The sequence below is a fragment of the Pomacea canaliculata genome, linkage group LG12, assembly GCF_003073045.1.
Source record: "Pomacea canaliculata isolate SZHN2017 linkage group LG12, ASM307304v1, whole genome shotgun sequence".
Taxonomy (NCBI): Eukaryota; Metazoa; Mollusca; class Gastropoda; order Architaenioglossa; family Ampullariidae; genus Pomacea; species Pomacea canaliculata.
In genome coordinates this window covers 22,747,610-22,766,193 of record NC_037601.1, presented here as the reverse complement: position 1 = coordinate 22,766,193, position 18,584 = coordinate 22,747,610, and the positions used below count along the sequence as shown (strand labels likewise).

General features: G+C 50.0%; 1 protein-coding gene across 2 annotated transcripts in view; it reads left to right on the top strand.

The window, feature by feature from the left end:
* Positions 1 to 18,584, top strand: part of LOC112576690 (protein-glutamine gamma-glutamyltransferase K-like) — a 47,404-nt gene that overhangs the window by 26,466 nt on the left and 2,354 nt on the right. Inside the window, exons 2-11 of one of the 2 annotated variants that reach the window (XM_025259332.1) lie at positions 1,057 to 1,205; positions 13,815 to 13,997; positions 14,230 to 14,490; positions 14,824 to 14,942; positions 15,192 to 15,299; positions 16,294 to 16,471; positions 16,817 to 16,952; positions 17,218 to 17,321; positions 17,583 to 17,825; positions 18,096 to 18,374. In XM_025259332.1, the coding sequence (XP_025115117.1) occupies positions 1,057 to 1,205; positions 13,815 to 13,997; positions 14,230 to 14,490; positions 14,824 to 14,942; positions 15,192 to 15,299; positions 16,294 to 16,471; positions 16,817 to 16,952; positions 17,218 to 17,321; positions 17,583 to 17,825; positions 18,096 to 18,374 (1,760 nt within the window). Of the gene's footprint in view, positions 1 to 1,056; positions 1,206 to 8,354; positions 8,503 to 13,814; positions 13,998 to 14,229; positions 14,491 to 14,823; positions 14,943 to 15,191; positions 15,300 to 16,293; positions 16,472 to 16,816; positions 16,953 to 17,217; positions 17,322 to 17,582; positions 17,826 to 18,095; positions 18,375 to 18,584 lie in introns of those variants that run through there. The other variant, XM_025259333.1, reaches the window with a different exon arrangement.

The following is an 18,584-nucleotide window of genomic DNA, read 5'->3' as shown; positions in this document are numbered from 1 at the left end:
CTAATGGAGCACTTGTATCGGGAGGAGAACTAGAATCTGTGCTGCCAGCAGACAGGCGGCCCAAGTATTGCATGTTCCGGAAATTGCCATTGATTATGGAAGCGATGCGCCGGTGACGCCACGGAAGGCAGCATCACGGAAATCTCGCCGCCATAATTGCTCATGAATAAAAAACATTTTGCAAACGATAACCGCGTGGCGTGCGCGGCACGTGCGGCGAGCTGCAGTCTGCTGCACATCGCGTCTGGAACGGACTGACAGCACGCGAGGTACCGTGCATGCTGGCCGGCCTTCTGACCTGCTCTGTACAATGTCGAGTGTGGTAGTCAATCGCAGGTCTGTGCTGCGTCACGTCTCGCCACACAGACAAGAAATGAGCTCAGGGAGCATCACAGAGGAGAGAAATAAAACTGGGAGGAACAGCAGGGGGACGTAGTATAAACAGCATGTCACGTAGTGTAATCAGCATTACGTCACATATCATAATCAGCATCACGTCACGCAGTGAACCAGTCACGAAGTGAATTAGTCCCAGAGGACGAGCTCACAAAACAACTAAGACACACGGAGGTGCAAGAGGGAAGACAGGAAGAAGACGGTCGGCAGCGAACGTTTGATTCCATTGTTGAGGAGACTGAGACTGGCAGCCACACGGTCCTGACACCTGTCACTGGCTTTACTCCAGCTGCATGGTCCACTGACCACACTTACATCCCTAGTTTACCACTCAGCCAGGTGTTCTGTGGGGTTGTATGAATACACATCAATAATGTTGATATACATCAATGACAGTCATGCCGCTGTCACCGTCATGCTCCCTCACACACGTACTCACACAGACGCACGCACAAGTGCACACACTCATTTAACCCATTCCTCCTCCACCTCCATCACCGCCACTACCACCACCACCTGACACAAAGAAAGCTAAAGCCATGCCACAGACCTACATACACAGTTGTACACGTGTACAGTGTTTGTCGCTCCCCCTCTCCATTATTAGCCGAATTCCTTCTTTGACCAGAACTCTCAGCTTCATTGTGTTTTGGTTTCCAGGGCAACACTCTCGGAGCGGTTCGCCAGTTACTATGGCAACATACGCTCTCTGCTGCTGGGTTCAAACCTCACAGGTCGGCGACAGACGTTTCAAGAGGATTCCTTCGTGGAGGAGGCTTCCCTCACAGCATTTCGTAAAGACAAGGACGGTGAGTGGCGCCCCCTGTAACCTTCCCTCCCTCCCTCCCTCGCTCTTTAAACTCTGCCTCCTGACCTGCAGGACTACTTTGTCACTCTGACTAATGCCAGTGGGTCTGTGAGGGTTAACTGTAGTGTCATCTTTCTCGTTGTTTTTGTCCTTTTCTGTTAAATACAGCAAGCAGCCTGTGAATAATATAATCATCATCATCATCATCGGTGCTTTTCTCTGTCCATCCAATACTGGGTGATTCTCACTCATCTATTTTGCTGTCTGCACCATCCCGTCATCCACACGAGTGTCATCTACATACTCATCAACACCCGAGTGACGACAGCCTGTGTGAAGCCTGTAGACGGGTGGACTGTGGTGCCAGCTGTAGACACGCACTGGGTGGCAGACCATCAGACGTCAACAGGAAGCTGGTGTCGGGTGTGGAGCACCGAGTGCTTTAGGCTGGAGCCTCGTCACGCAAGCAGTACCCCTCCTCCACCACCTGTGTCTGTGTCCACCAGACGCCAGGCGCCATTGTCACCAACACGGAGGGTGGAAGCCACCCATTACAAATGTCTTCCCAGCTTTTAACTGTCGTCTGCTGAATGCGGCGTGTAGGTGGCCGTCTGCTGCCATCACACAATGCTCTGCAAGGACCGGAAGGATTGGACTGGACGAACACAAAAAGGAAAGAGCGAGGAAAGGGTGGAGGGTCGTCACCAGCCCCTGGTGCACGCGGTCACGCACGTGCTACGTGGGAGGTGGTTGCTAGGAGACGCTCTGTGGAGAATACATTGGGTCTCCCAGCTGTGACGATGTGACTTGTTGTCATCTTGTTCTCATCAGCATCTCCAGGACACAACCCTTGACCTCTTTAACACGGCATTCATCATGTACAGTCATCTTTCTTTCCTGCTGCTCGTCCTTCTCTCGGTGGCTATTTATAGACGGACTTAAGGCTAACTCACACGGTCAGACAACAACATTCGTCTTTAATGGCAAAGACGGTTATTTGAAAAATGGACTGAGTAGCCATTGAAAGTTAGGCAGCTGTACAAAGTAAACATGGTCACGTGGTGTACTGTGACTGTACACTGGGTACATTGTGTCCTGACAGGAGCAGAGTCACAACAGCCTGAATGGTCACGTGATGTACTGTGACTGTCACAACAGCCTGAATGGTCCACCATTTTTAGCAGTTTTTTTCGGGTTTTTTTTTTGGGGGGGGACCTACTTTGATAAATCCGCCGATGAATCGCTGTAGACGTTTAGTCAGACAAGTGCCAGTGACGTCACAGTGAGCTAGGTAGACAGCTGGTCAGACAAGTGACGTGACAGTAAGCTAGGGTAGACAGCTGGTCAGACAAGTGCCGTGACAAACAGCTAGGGTGGACAGCTGGTCAGTCCAGTGCCAGGGTCGTGACACTGCCACTGTCCAGTCCTGACACTCAGTGTGTGTCACTGGCGCCACGTCACCGACTGTCAGGCTGCTGACGTCACACTTCACGACACGAGCCCAGGGCTTCCCGCCTGCTGGCCGCCAGTGACGATGATGGCGCTGTTGTTACAGACAACTCTGTCCATAAATGAAACTCCTGACCCCCCCACCCCAGCTGTCTGTCTCATTTTTGTGCTGGAAACGAGGCTCTGGCTCCTTACCACGCAGAATCTTGTTCACACAAAAACATTGTGTCCATGACCGGAGACTAGTGATTGATGACAGGGACCCAGTTCTCTCTTTGTATTTGATGTTGGTAGCAGAGGTGTAGACATACTGTGTGACGGATAGGTCTGTGTGTGGCGGATGGCACGTCACCTTCTGTAAGGGGAGTTCACTATGGCGGCTGGACGTCACCTGAGGCAAGGCGGTGTAAAGCACAGAGGGAGGGAACATGTTTTCATTTAATCTTTTCTCCACATCAGTTGAGGATTCGTCAGTTAAAGATATTTTCTGTCTTGTCAACTGTTTGCTTCTAAGCTGATGTACTCTGTGCATATCTACATGAAGGCGAGTACTCATTGAACACAAGCAACCCCGTATAATCCACCCGGACCTGACACGCAAGTTCTCCGGAAAGATGTAATCAGCGCCTTTGAAATCGCCTGTAAGTCGACACCCGGCAGAGAAAGCACTGCCTACCCGAGTGCTGTCTGGAAGTCTGAAAACCCACAGTTGTGACGTGCAGCTGCAGCGAGCTTCGGTGACGTGCACGCCATGGACAGAAACCCGAGTCGCTGTCCAATTCCGCCCTTGTTTTTCTCGTTTTTTTAGCCAGAAAGACCTATTCATCTGTTTCTAGACCAGCGTCAGGCAAACCGCTGGATTGAAGTAATGAGAAACATTTTTAACATTTTGAGCGAGGAATAAATACAGTTTCCACCCCGACCCCACAGCTGGATGTTGGTTGCAAATAAAATACAATGACCTTTCCCCTGTGGGTTTGAGCTTCATGCTCTCAGTTCTCGGTGTCGCACACTTTGTGTAAGTGTCATCGATTTCTGTGTATTTTGTGAATTTGTCATTACTTTCCTCAATTGTGTTCTTGCTGTAAATTTCTCCTGTGGTCAGTCCACAAATGATTACACGTGATCTCGCCCTCCACCCCTGAGGCTCGACATGAAGTCTGAAGCACGACAAGCTCCAGTGGAGCGGAAACAGTGTTAATAATACTGCAAATGATGTGACAAAGACAGAGGAAATGACTTCTGGATATTGATAATAAGAGTGGTTTCTATGCTGCAGTAGACAGAATATAATAATACAATATAATATTAAATATATTTGTATGTGTCCTGATAACGCCTCGTGCAGCCATGCAGCCTGCCACACTGTCGCTCCTGCTTCTATCTCCTGGCATCAGACTGTAATTAGTTCTAATGTGGCACTGACACATCACTTACCTGTCAGCCACGTGATCAGGAGAGTGATTAGTAAAACCAATCAGTTGTTACAGAATGAGATTGGAATTGATGGGCTGCCGGACAGTCAGCGGCCATTGCTCTACAGTGCACCACTCGCGGTTTGACACAAACAGCGAGGAGACAAAATAGTTCCTGGTGGTTAGCGGGGAAAATAGTTGTGGGTTTGTTGTTCACAGTGTCCACACTCCTCTCTGAGGCTGAAGGTGGTGTCCGGCGCGTCTTGTCTTTGGCCGCTGACAGGCGATGACGAGCTCCTCTCGCTGTTTCTCCTCCCCACAGTGAGACTTTCAGAATCTCAGGAAAGGAGGAAAAGCTGAATGAAAACACAACGTCGATATCAAATCGAAAATGGCATGGAGGTTTTTGTCAGGGCGTAGAAAATTGTAGTTATTACAAGGCTACAGCCAGCCGGTGGACCACACCGTGTGCCAACGGTCGGCGGAGGACTTGCCAGCCTTCGCTGGCCTCTGTAGCCGCGCTGGGCGGACGGCCTGCCAGCAAGCCGCATGGGTGAGAGGGTGGCCGAGGTGAGGTCGATCGCACCACACAGCACCTGACAGTCTGCTGGACACTGCGCGCACCCCACAAACACCCGCACAGAGCCACCCCACAGTCCAGCAGGATATACACGGGGTAGGACAGTACCCTGTCAACTGGACATGTGGTGACACGTGGACAGTGCCGTGACACATGGACAGTGCCAGTGAACTGAAACAGTGACACATGGATAGTGCCATGACACATGGACAGTGTCGTGTGAACTGAACACAGTGACACATGGATAGTGCCATGACACATGGACAGTGTCGTGTGAACTGAACACAGTGACACGTGTGAACGGAACACATGGACAGAACACAGTGACACATGGACAGTGTCGTGTGAACTGAACACACTCTGACTCCCAGACGTCTCCGTGGAAAGCACGAAGGTTGGCAGCGCTGCTGCGAGGGGCATAAAATGAAGAAGTTGCTACCTTGCCAGCTCACCTGCTTTAAAGGCGAGGAGTCGGAGGGATTCCCGGTGAGCTATACCAAGTCCACGAAAGGTGGGTGACATCCGTTTGACACTACTGTTCACGAGACACAGACGATCCTCTTGCATCGCTATCGTCACCACATACATCGCTGTCGTCGTCACACACATTGCTACTGTCACACATAAATCGCCATCGCACACATCGCTCTCGTCATCATCTCTTTCACTTTTTTCTCTTTCAGTATGATGATGATGATGATGATGATGATGATGTGCATATCTTTATTTCTTTATCTCATTTAAAGTAACCACAGACAACACTGCCTCTCGTTGTTTTGCGAGGACTGGGTGGATTAGTTTGTTTGTTTCCCGCGCTGACGACCACGCACACAAACGTGACTTGTCACGTGCTAGTCGTCCTCGTGGTGGTCACTGACACTTGTTGATGTGGACAGTAATGATAGGTCTTCAACAAGTGTTTGTGTTGCCGCCAGTGAAGGACTGTACGATCCTCTCCTAGTCGGTTATTTAGTGACGTCATCAGCGCCCACCCCCAGTCTCCGACATCACAAACAGTATTGCCGAGTGCAGCAACGGTTCAAATCCATTATCCTTAATCTAAAGGTAATAAATCAGTGCGTTTCCAAAACCAATAGAGAGAGAAATAGCGGGAGGAAGAGGAAGAGATAAGGAGGCTATTGATGACCCAACTGCCAGCATCATTTTTCCTGTGGCCACCCACTGAACCCGATGACCGGAGATAAGAACCACAGTCCACAGGTCAGAAGCTGCTTCCATGATAGCAAGACGGCCTGCCCTTTGACCTTTGACCTTTGATTTTATTCACTCGCCCCATGAGTGTATGGAGAAATTTTAACTGTGCATGATCAACAGTTCAGGAATTATGGGAGAAGGCAGTTGATGAAGTGGAGGGAGACATACAGTAGTATACTGCAAGTAGAGAGAGAGAGGAAAACACCAACATGGTCTGTAGTGGACTTTATTCTGGCAGCAGACAGAAAATTACAATGTTTAGTCCGCAATGTGGCGACTGTACACCTGGGCCAAGTCGTCTCAGAGAGAGTGGCTCACTGTGTCTAGGTTACTGCAAACACAGACCCACACACTGAGGGTGAGCACATCTTGTCTACGACTACATGTGAACAGTCAAGTGTGAATGACTTCTTGTGATACACAACTGTCGGTGCTCACAACAACACAGACAGGCGAGTTCTGATCCCTTCACCCACTGGAACATGGTCGGACATTGATGAGTAGGACCTGATGGGGATGATGATGTGATGATGATGGTGTGATGATGATGGTGTGATGATGATGTGATGATGTGATGATGATGTGATGATGATGTGATGATAGACTACTGACCGTCTCATAGCGATAATGACGAGGGAATGTAGGTCTGTGCATCTGATAATTTATAGCCGAGTATCACTGACATGTACCTTTACGTATACCCACACACGTACGTACACACACACACGTACATGTACACACACACACGCACATGTGTCACATGTTCATAACAGAGAGAGAGAGAGACGGGTAGAGTATCACAAGTGTGTTTTTTGAAGAAAACGTGTTTGGTGCCAGCGAACATCAACCTGTGTAGCTGATGTAGCCTGCATTACAGCACAGACACACGCATCGCTGGCTTTTACAGGACACACACACGTACACACACACATACACGTACACACACGCACACACACACACACGATTACACACACGCAGCATAATAGGCCATTAACACGAACACGATGCCCTCGCTAACATGCATGTAACCAGCAGTGCTTGACTTTGATAAGACCCAGATGGGCTCCAAAACTGAATAAAGAAATTATTGTTGTTATTTTTGTTGTTATTACACACACACACCTTCCCACCAAAGAGGACACCGCGTTTTCACAGCCTCTCTCTCACACACACCCACACCCACACACACACAGAGATTATTTATAGTAATATACTTGTGTACCTTGTGAGGAGGGTGCGTGTAGTGCCGGTGTTGTTAGGAGGGAGGCTAAAGGTCGCGCTGACATTTCACGTGGCAAGGAGGGACCTGAGGAGTCAACAGACCGCCTCGTGCATCAAGAACTCGGGGTCAGTGGGTCACCTGGCCTGCCATGGTCGTGACCATCATTCCTGATGACTGTCTACAGACACAAGCTTGGCAGACACAGTCTTTGTGTAAAGTGTCTTCTGTCCAATAAACAAATGTAGTTGTGCCCCGAGGGCAGGTCACTACAGTGTCCCTCCTCCTCAGGGTCGTGTTCTGACCAAAACTTTCTGTGCGGCCGACAAAAGGCGCCAGGACGACCAGGGTGGCGCCTTGTAACAGTGGACCAACTCACGGAACTTGCCCGGATGTTTGTGTCCTCACTTCCCCCAGCAGGCAGAGCAGTGGGGTCAGTGGGGTCAGATGTAGAATGGACAAGGTGAGGAAGTGCGAGTGCTTTAATGACAAGGGGCTGTCACACTTTGGGTAGGGGACCTGTGACCAGTGGTGACTAGGGCTTGTGACACATCAGTCCTCTGCTTGTAAGCTGTACAGTGATTGGCTGAGTGTCTGGTGACTGGAGACTGGCATCGCAGGGGCGAGCACCGCTGTCTGGTGAAAATAACAAGGATACGCTCGTATATCTCTGGACTTCTTGCAAACGAGTTGTCTGCATTTACTTCTAGAACGAGGCCAAAACACAGATTTGCTTCCGGTTTAACCATCAACATTGCGACTGTGCCCCATTGCCGTTACTGAGGAGTTAAAATGTTTGCACATCCACTACAAACACTGCATCAGAACACAGCCCTCGTCAATCCGTACACAAACCTGCATTCTTTTCTAAATACAACACCTGTTGTTACTTGCAGCCACCTTTTAGTTCCTGGGCTTTGTCCTGTAGCATTCTCAGCCAGTTCCCTTTGTCGGTGACCTTACCGTCACGTGACACGTCCTCCCACAGCCGCCATTGCAGGCTCCGTGCTGTGACTAACGGGACTTAAACACTCGCCAGTCGACCTCACTCACGACTGCCAGGTGTTCATCAGCCCTGAACGCAAAAATAACCTGCAGTGTGAAGCAAGGTGACGAGTTCCTTTAGTCGTCACCTGTGATGTGACAGCCGCCCCACTGAGCCAGCGGTCACGTGACCACGTGTTTGTGCTTTTTCCATCATCGTCGGATATTTTCACTTGCTTGCGGGCTTGTGTGTCATTCAACACCTGAGAGGCGGCCAGGTGCTCGGGACGAGGTCTGTAGGTGTGTCTTGTGTCTTGAAGCGAGGAACCTATCATGTCGCTTTTATCCTTTTCATCCTCGTCGTTCTCACCCAGATCCTCTAAAGGTAAAGGAGGCGACGACTTTCCACCCTCCTACAAATCGGCTCGTAATACAGGTGAGTTTAGTTGTGAAGGTAAATATTCGACTTTTACCACACGAACATTCATTCATATTAATGCATTGAACAAACAGGAGGAGAAGATGAAGATAAAGCAATGATGATGATGGTGATGATGATGGTGATGATGATGAGGGCTTGTTAGTTTCGGGCTCTTCAGTTTTCATACTGATCAACATCTTTGATGTGTTTTCTCATGATACTCTAGGAAACACATTTTCGTGTTCCTCGTCTTCAAATTTCAGTTGGAGACGGACTCTGTCCTTCAGAACAAGAAAACAGGTTTGGGCACATCACTGTTGTAAAGAGAGCATTGCCACCTTCCTCCCATCCTAAAGGGAAGCTTATTTCTTACTCCCTTGATGATGGAGGAGGTGTGCCCAGCTTCACAAAGCCCGTTGCTAGGCGCTAACGGATGATGACTAAGGCCAACACTCGGTCAAAACTGTTTGTAAAGGTGTAGAAGGATGCACACTCGCCATACTCGTTACTGGGTACAGCTCAGTACAAGATGTTATTTCTCAGTATGGTGTGCAGACTTTACTTTCAAGTCAAGGTTACAATCATGAGGTCAGGTTAGTACACAGACACCTAATTAACATATTGTCCAACTGTCCAACTGTCCCATGAACACCGCCATGTGCAGTCCTCGTGTCTTGCTGTGCTGATGTTGTAAGAGTGTATCTCGAGAACAGGAGGAGACAGTTCAATCTTGGGAAATAGAGCTCTGCACTGTGTTTTACCTAGTCATTAGAATAACATTGCACACACCCCACGTGTTCATTAATATTCATGCATCTCATTAGCATGACACTAGCTGGCCATGAGCTGTGCAAGTGGAACCCAAAGGACGACAAAGCTCGACGACGAGGACAGGAACCTGACTCACCGGGAGGCCACCCGTGGCACAGGGAGGACACACCAACACACACAAACAAGTTCTTAGATGTTTGTACCTGCGGGTACACGACTTGCACCCGTTAGTTGACTGTCTGGACTTCAATAGCAGCCGAGGTGAATACAAATGCAAATCACTCAGTCCACCCGGTAATTGTTCACAAGTCGGGTGGCGGCCATCGACATGCTGACATCAGAGGCGACAAATTGAATTGAAATAGAAGCAGGAGTGTTTTTTCTCTTCATTTTTAAATATTTTAAGCTATTCTATTTTCTGATTGCGTTGTTAGAAACAAAGAAAGATTTGAAAACGACTGCTTTTTCGCTCAAAGCATTTCTGGGAACATTTAGCAGACATCGTAAAGGAGACTAAACAACGAGGATATTGAGGTGATGGTGGAGGTGACAAAGGTACTGCATCTCTCTCTCTCAGGACAATACAATAAACAATAGTCCACGACACAGTAAACACCACTCCACGACACACAGTGAGCAGGACACAGTAAACATGACACAGTAAACACTACTCCAGGACACAGGAGACAAGACCAGATGTCTGCACGCTCCGTGTGGCAGGCCAGGTAAACATCACAGGTGGGTGTGTGCGACAGACCAGAATAGCTCACAACACGACTGTTCACTTCGCACCTTGCCAGGACACACACACACAGACACAGACACACAGACACACACACAGACACACAGACACAAGGTTCACTTCACAGCAGGTATCAGCGGAGGGCGACACTTGTCCTCACTCCAGGCCGGTAGGTAGTGAGTCAGTGGGAGGAGAGGGCGGCTGTAGCTTGTAGTGAATGTCGTCTGTCTACATCAACGTCCTCTCTTCTCGTCCCAACCCTCGTCTTTGCCAGGAGGATGCGCGTGCCTGTGTGTGTGTATGTGTGCCTGTGTGGGTGTGAGCGTGAGTGCGTGCCTGTGTGAATGTGTGCATGCGTGTGAAAGAAAGAAACTGTCCCCTAGGGACTGCGCATGACCAGAATGCTAACATAGGTTACTGTTCATTTTTGCGTCAACACACCGAAAGAGAATGAAATTGAAAATACAATTATAAACAAAAGTAAAGGAATAAAATAACAAGATGCAGGAAGCGCCCAGTGGGAGGAGCAGGGCGAGGGACCAGACTACGAGGCGAGGGGACGTGTGGAGCGTTACGAGGGCAGGAAGCTGAAAAGCTTTTACTTTTATTGGTGTTGGTGACAGATGTTGCCTAGTGTACACAATATGTTTATGTTTACATTGCGGAAATAACTGAAATGTTTTAAAACGTTTCCCCTGACGGCATCGCCCTCTGGTGCCAGCAACCTCGCCAGTAGACAGTAGTCTGAGCACAAGCTGCACCCCAACTGTATCCAGTGTCTGATGATGAGGCAGCTTTGTGAAGGTCGGAATTAATCACAGCCACATAGAGCGTGACCTGTCTCATAGAGGATGACCTCTCTACAGACCATGACCTGTCTACAGGATGTTTGCAGTTCACATCCCAGTCACGAGGGGGCGCTGCGTACTGCCAGTGAACCAGCAGACGCAAGGCACGTGTCGCAGACACACGAGAAGGTCTGCCTGCTGGTGGGACGAATGAAATGCAGCCAACCATAGGCTGGAGGTCATGACCCTGACCTCATGAGCCGCTTATCGATCCCCTGACATCCCGGAAGGCTAGGTTCAGTCGTGACGTCACATGTCTATCGTTGTTGGTCAGCATCTTCACGCCCTCTGACCCCGACCCCCCCCCCACACACACACACATTTCACATTTTTTGTTTAATTTTTCTGGTCAGCACCTCCCGCTCCTCAAACATTTCGCTTTCTTCTCTCTCTCCGTCTAATCACGGATGTGTGTAGGTGGACTCCTGTCTGTCTGCCGAGACCAACGCTTAGCCTCTTGCCAAGTTCTCCGCTCTTCGTCTCGGCGAGCCGTAACAAGGAATGTGACTAAACCGGAAGCTATGTCGTCTCATGCCTCGTTTTTACCAGTGAAAAGGAAAAAAAAATGGTCTGCCAGCAGTCCAGGGATGTTAGTTCGCGGTCTGATCATTCATAACATTGAGGTCGTTGTCAGGCATGGCGCTGACCTCAGTTCCATGACACACGTGTCCTGCACGTGCCAGGGTTGACTGGCTGAGGATCTTGTCTCACCCTGGGATGTTGACTCACCCTGACACTCGGCAACCTCCTGCTGCAAGGGATTCGCGTGTCACAGTTGGCAGCAGCAAGTCGTGACGTGTCAGGATGTGACTTCACTGCAAAGTGACTTCACGACATTCACTACATTTCTTACCAATGTGACGAAACAACTGCGGCAACAACAACAATAATGGTTTACTTTGGCCAGCGACTAATGAGTAAACATTCCTCAGCCAGGGGAGACTAGCTGGGAAGGAGTTGCAGACAACTCTGCTGCAAGTATATGAAGATATAACTATATAGGAATAACATGTTCACAATAAACAACATCTTACATGTCTGACCCTGCGGTCTGTCCTCGTGTACATTCTTTGTTCTGAACACCGAGCTTGTTACTGCAGTTGCTGCTGTTAGCCTCCAGCATGATGTCTTGCTGTGAACACGTGACTGCACGTGCACAAACACACTGTATGCTGTGTGTGGGTGTGTGTTGGTGTTCACAGTCACACCCTCTGTGTGCTGTGTGTTGGTGTTCACAGTCACAATCACACCCTCTGTGTGTTGGTGTTCACAGTCACAATCAACCTCTGTGTGTTGGTGTTCACAGTCACAATCACACCCTCTGTGTGTTGGTGTTCACAGTCACAATCACACCCTCTGTGTGCTGTGTGGTGTCAGAAAGGTGAGAGCCGCCATCACCACAGGCGGGAGGGGGCCAGTGGGGGCAGGGGTGTGGGGCCCGAGGCAGCCTGACGACGGGAGGAGGAGGAGACGACGATTTTGTTTCTTTACGAGTAATGAACTGTTGAAGATCGTAAACAACGGGTCGTGCCTGCCGCCAACTGGCGTGTGATCAAGGCGGGTAAAGCCAACAGTTGAAGTCCCGTGTGTCAGATGAGATCCTCCACATGAGATATGTTTGTCTGTCTGTCTGTTTGTTTGTCTGTCTGCGAGAAACCCTTCTGTCTTCAGAACGTTACTCGCTGAAGATTGTTTGTGTGTGAAGTTTGTTTTCTTACCTGTGATATATATTTACAAATGAGCCATGGCTTTGTGCAGTGCTGTGAGGCAATCCCAGTTCTGTGGTTGCAGCATCAGCCTCATGCCAGGAGCCTGTAGCCTTGTAAGCTGTGATTGCCGCGAGACAGACGACTTTCTTTGTCCTCAACCGTTTGTTTGTAAGCAAGTGCAGCTTCTTCAAACAGCTTGGAGCCTTGCTGCTGACGAGGGCGACAAGCCCACCAAACTCTCCACAACTCACAGCAGCCGGGGGGAGAGGGAAGTGGCCTGACGGGAAACAGGTTTACAGGAGGCGTTTGCTGTTCTGCAAATGCCAGACGATGCGAGGTGCAGCAGTTGAAACATTTGGCGAGAGGAACACAGACATGTCCTTGCCAGTCCTTCGTGTTGTCTGGTGGCGAGGAGGAGAGAGCCAAAGGTTGTATTCCGGCGGTTATTGCAGGTGAACCAGCGGAAACCCGCACACGCCTTATCTGAGGCTGTTATTGATGACTGGGATGTAGGTGGCGCCAGATGGATCCTCTCACGGCCCACGTGCTCTGTGCATGCACTACACCCGCGATGTTATGTATTCACTGAAGGTCTGTTGTTACCATAGCCACCCGGCAGCGGGTGCAGACCTTTGTAACATCGTCTGACAACACTCAGGCTGCTGAGATTTCTTTGTGACAGAGTTTGCTGCGAGGTGTTGTGGGTAGACATTTCAATCTGCCAACCACCCAGGGTAGCTACTTCATACGCCATGCTGCTAGTCACGGTTGTCAGGGGCATAGCACCATGGGGAGGGTATAGCCGTACAGGGCGGGACTATGTCAGGCAATAATTAATGCCTATTATCGCTCGTTGTTATCATCATCCACTTCAACGTGCATCCGTCTCCACTGGACGTGGATGTGACCAATGGTTAGTGACTGTCACACAGTGACACATACACCAGTGTCACACAGTGTGCTACATCTCACTTTCACAAAGACGGTCCCTCACCTCCCAGTCGTCACAGAGCGAGGTGTTACAGACCAATCACCTTGCTGGGGTGACTCTTGTGAGAGGGAGGTGTCCATCTCCTCCCTACGACCTTCCCCACCCCCACAGAGCATCTCTACATCTCACTCTCACAGCAGGCTCCTGTAGTTTACAGTTGACACACTGATGGTAGTGTACTGGAAGCCTACAGGAATCCTCCATACGCGCTTCAGCCGGAAGTGATTAGTAGGTCGTGACCTCGCTCCTCTTTGCTCTTTGTGCAGAAGGTCAGCTGAAGCCCAAGGTGGTGGACCTGAGTCGCAATGTGAACCGCCATGCTCACCACACCAGCGCCTACGAGATCCCCAACCTGGTGCTGCGGCGGGGCCAGGCCTTCGAGATGGTCATCACCTTCGAGCGCGCCTTCAACCGCGACGACGACAGCATCGTGCTCAAGTTCGTCACAGGTGAGAGACTTCCTCTCCGAGCGTAGAGTCATATGTGCAGTAAAAAAAAAAATAAACAAATCCACACATATAAGCACATAGACGCACACACACACACGCGCACACACACACACACACAGACGCGCACACACACACACACGCACACACGCACACACACACACACACACACACACACACACACACACACACACACAATGTCTAAAGGAAGGTTCTGGCTCATTCCTTGTCTCAGGCAGTCGGCCGCTGCAGAGCAAGGGCAGCGTGGTGTCGGTGCGCCAGGTGTCGGAGGCACACGCTGGGGACTGGAACTACGAGCTGGTCAGTGTGGTGGACCGCGCGGTCACCTTGAAGGTCATCTCCACGCCCAAGGCCATCGTGGGGCGCTACGAGATGTTCATCGACACATTCCACAAGGGGGGCGAGGGCGAGGTGGAGAAACATCGCTACAAGCACCCGGACGACATCTACATCATCTTCAACCCCTGGAATGAAGGTACACCTCACCTAGTAACCCCCCAACTTATATACCGCCACCTAGACACCCTACCTATCTACCCCCACCTATCTACCCCCACCTAGACACCCCCACCTAGACATTTCACCTTGCACTTGACAGAAAGTCTGCAGCAAACATGGACGAGCGTGTGGCGGCGCGTGGTAACGATTGTCCAAGAAATAAAATGTTTGCGAGGCGCCGCCATCATGTGTGTTTGGCTACCGAGGTCCTTTAGTGTCCTGCTGTGACGTAGTGGGTCACGTGACGTGAGAGGACAGTGCCGTGTGGGTTGGTGGTGTGGCTGTGTACTGACCATGTGTTGTGTTGCAGCTGACGACGTGTACCTGGACAACCCCACGGAGCGGGAGGAGCACGTGCTGCGCGAGACGGGGCGCATCTGGCTGGGGACGGTGGGCAAGTTCTGCGTGCGGCCCTGGAACTTCGGACAGGTGGGGGCGCCTATGCTGTCTACACTCTGATGACGTATGTCTCTTTGCTGTCTGCAGTCTGATGACGTGTGTCTCTATGTTGTCTACACGCTGATGACGTATGTCTCTATGTTGTCTACACTCTGATGACGTATGTCTCTTTGCTGTCTGCAGTCTGATGACGTTTGTCTGTATGCTGTCTATAGCCTGATGACGTATGTCTCTATATTGTCTACACTCTGATGACGTATGTCTCTATGCTGTCTACAGTTCGATGACGTGTGTCTATTCGCGTCGCTGGCGCTGCTGGAGAAGTCGGAGCTGGGGGACCAGGCGAGGAACAACCCCGTGCAGGTGGTCAGGGCCCTGTGCCGTGTGGTGAGCGTCACGTGATACGTCACCCTCAGCCCTCCTTAGCTCCTCGTCGCTGTTTTCTTTTATTTCCACTGGTGGTCTGAACATTAGGGCTTCCTGTCTCTCAGGCTTCCTTGCCAGACCTGTAATGTCCTTCCTTCTCTCTCTCCGCGCTTCCGCTTTCATCTAAACCATTCTTGTCACGCGATACAGTGCTGGCGAGCGACACTAACCCTCCTCCCCAACATTTCACATGATGATGCTTATTATCTCCTTCTTTATCTCCAGACACACACCAGTCATGAACAGTGCAACATAAAAATATATTCACCAAATGTAAATGTTATTTTTGATGAAGGAGATCATATTCCGCCGCCAGGAGTAAGATCGATGTCAGGAGTAACCTCAGCCCTGAACCACATCTTGCCCGTCTGCGAGTTTTTATTTATCTAGTGACAATAGTGTAGTAAGAGAAAAAGACAGAACGAAACAAAGGTTATTTAAAGAATATCAACTAAATCCCGATGAGTAATAACAAAATACTTTAGTCCTTCAGTCAGTGAGCTACCAACAGACAAATGCGCCAACAGCCTGCGTGTTGAGACAAGAGGAGATAATCGCTGACCCTGCGTACAGATACATTCACTGTGCGTAAACAAACAAACAACCTTTCACGCACCATACCGGTCTGGAGACCTTCACGCACATGCGCACGCACTGTGTAACGAGAGAAACGTGTGTCTCTCACTCTCTCTCTTAGAATCTCTCTCTGTCTCTCTCTCTGTCTCTCACTCTCTCTCACATTCTCTCTCACACTCTCTCACTCACTCTCTTAGATTCCCCCTCTCTCTCTCTCTGTCTCTCACTCTCTCTCACATTCTCTCTCACACTCTCTCACTCACTCTCTTAGATTCCCTCTCTCTCTGTCTCTCACACTCTCTCACTCTTTCTCTCACACTCTCTCACTCTTTCACTCTCTCCCCCTACACACTGTAACGACAGTAGCTGCTGTCACCAGATCAACAACACGGAGAGGGACAGCGGGGTGCTGTGTGGCAACTGGTCCGGAAAATACGACGACGGCATCCCTCCTCACGCCTGGAACGGAAGCTCCGCCATCTTGGAAGAGTTTTTGAAGAAACGCAAAGGCGTGAAGTACGGACAGTGCTGGACCTTTGCTGCAGTGGCCACCACACGTGAGTTGTGCCCTGGCGTGTCCTTTGTGACGATGTTACACTGTCCTTTGTGACACTGTTACACTGTCCTTTGTGACACTGTCCTTTGTGACTGTTACACTGTCCTTTGTGACACTGTTACACTGTCCTTTGTGACGATGTTACACTGTCCTTTGTCACGATGTTACACTGTCCTTTGTCCTCTGCCACCCTCCCACGTGCAGGTCTTCCTCGTCCACTGAGTGCAAGTCGTGTGACTAAGACAGACAGACTAAGCACATCATTAAACATTTACAAACCGCATCAACGGTTTGAACTGCTTGGTGCATCGATGACAGTAATTATATTCCTCTTATTGTGTGACAGTCCTTCGGGCCCTGGGCATTCCCACCCGCTGTGTGACGTGTTTCCGGTCCTCACACGACAGCGACTTCAGCAACCCCGTCAACGCCCACTGGTCCACCGACAACCGGCCCCGCAAAAGTATGGATGACGCCATCTGGTGAGTGTTGTTGTTGTTGTTGTTGTTGTTGTTGTTGTTGTTGTTGACAAATGTTACTGTCCTAGATCACTAAACATTTGAGTCTTGTCGACTAATTGTAAGTATACGAGAGAAGTAAACAAACAACACTGAGTTGTCCCCACAGTCGACACCCTGATGTCCATGCAGTCCACGTGTTGACATTGTCAGCTTTAGCTTCAAGTGACAAGATGTAAACATGTACAGCAGCACCACTGTGCACACATCACTTTCTTTCCTACTGCAGGGACTACCACGTGTGGGGAGAAAGCTGGTTCAGAAGGCCCGATCTACCTCCGGGGTACGACGGGTGGCAGGCGTTTGATCCCACACCCCAAGAATGTAATGAAGGCAAGTGTGTGCTGCTTCTACAGAGCAATGTGTATGAATACGTTTAATGATATTTCTAATATCTCGATATCCATTAGAGGGATGACAGAGAAATACAAGAATTTTGAATCGTAAGAATCTTACGGTGTGTGCGCATGCGTGTGTGCGTGTGTGCGTTGTTTGTGACAGCGTGTTGGTGTGGGTGCACAGACGACCAGACATGAGATTATATTTTTAGCAAGTATTTCAAGCACCTGCATGACCTACCCTGTCGTGTGTCAGGTGTCTTCACCTGCGGTCCCGCCTCTGTGAAAGCCATCAGGAAAGGAGAACTGTACTACGGTTTCCACGCCAAGTTTCTCTTCTCGGAGGCGCATGGCGAGCGCGTGCACTGGCTGGTGGACTCGGATGGCAACATGACGCCCTTCCGGGTGGAAAAGCGGGTGGTCGGTCGCCAGATTTCAACCAAGGCGGCTGGAACCATTTCCAGGCTGGACATCACTGACCTGTACAAAGCTGCTGATGGTAGGGAAGCGGAGCTGTGCTCATCCTCTTCACTCTGTCTTCACGACTTCTGCTTTTATTATTTATACCTCCTTCAAAACAAACAAGGATTTAATTTATCAATTAGTCCATTGACCTTAGTGTCTATACATCGGAGTATATCCACAAAATGAAGAACAATGCAATATGTCAACACTATACAATTTCATGTCTTATGTCAACCACATACCCTGGTTGACTACAGACTACAACATGCAGACTAGGTCCACTCTGTCCCTGTGGCTGTTGCAGGCAGCCCTGAGGAGGCTGAGATCCTGAAGCAAGCATCTCGCCTGTGTTTCCGGTCCGTGCCGCAGCTGCTGGTGAACGGGTGTGAGGACGTGGAGTTCACCTTCCAGGGCGACGCGCAGAAGGCCGGCGATGTCCACATCTGCCTCAAGATGAAGAACGACAGCGGCCACGGCAGGACCATCGATGTCTACCTGGGCTGTGTGTCCGCCTACAACACCGGCGTCCCCGCCACCGACCTCAAGGAGACCTCTACCACTGTGCTCATTGAGCCACACACAGGTAGGCAGTGAAACACACACACACACAGGTAGGCAGTGAGAGCACACAGACACACACGTGTATATATACACACAGGTAGGCAGTAAAAAAACCACACACACAGGTAGGCAGTGAGAACACACACACGCGTGTGCACACACACACACACCGAGTTCAGACAGTGAGAACACCTAGAAAGGCTGCAGCAGTCTGACATGGAGGTGGTTGTTG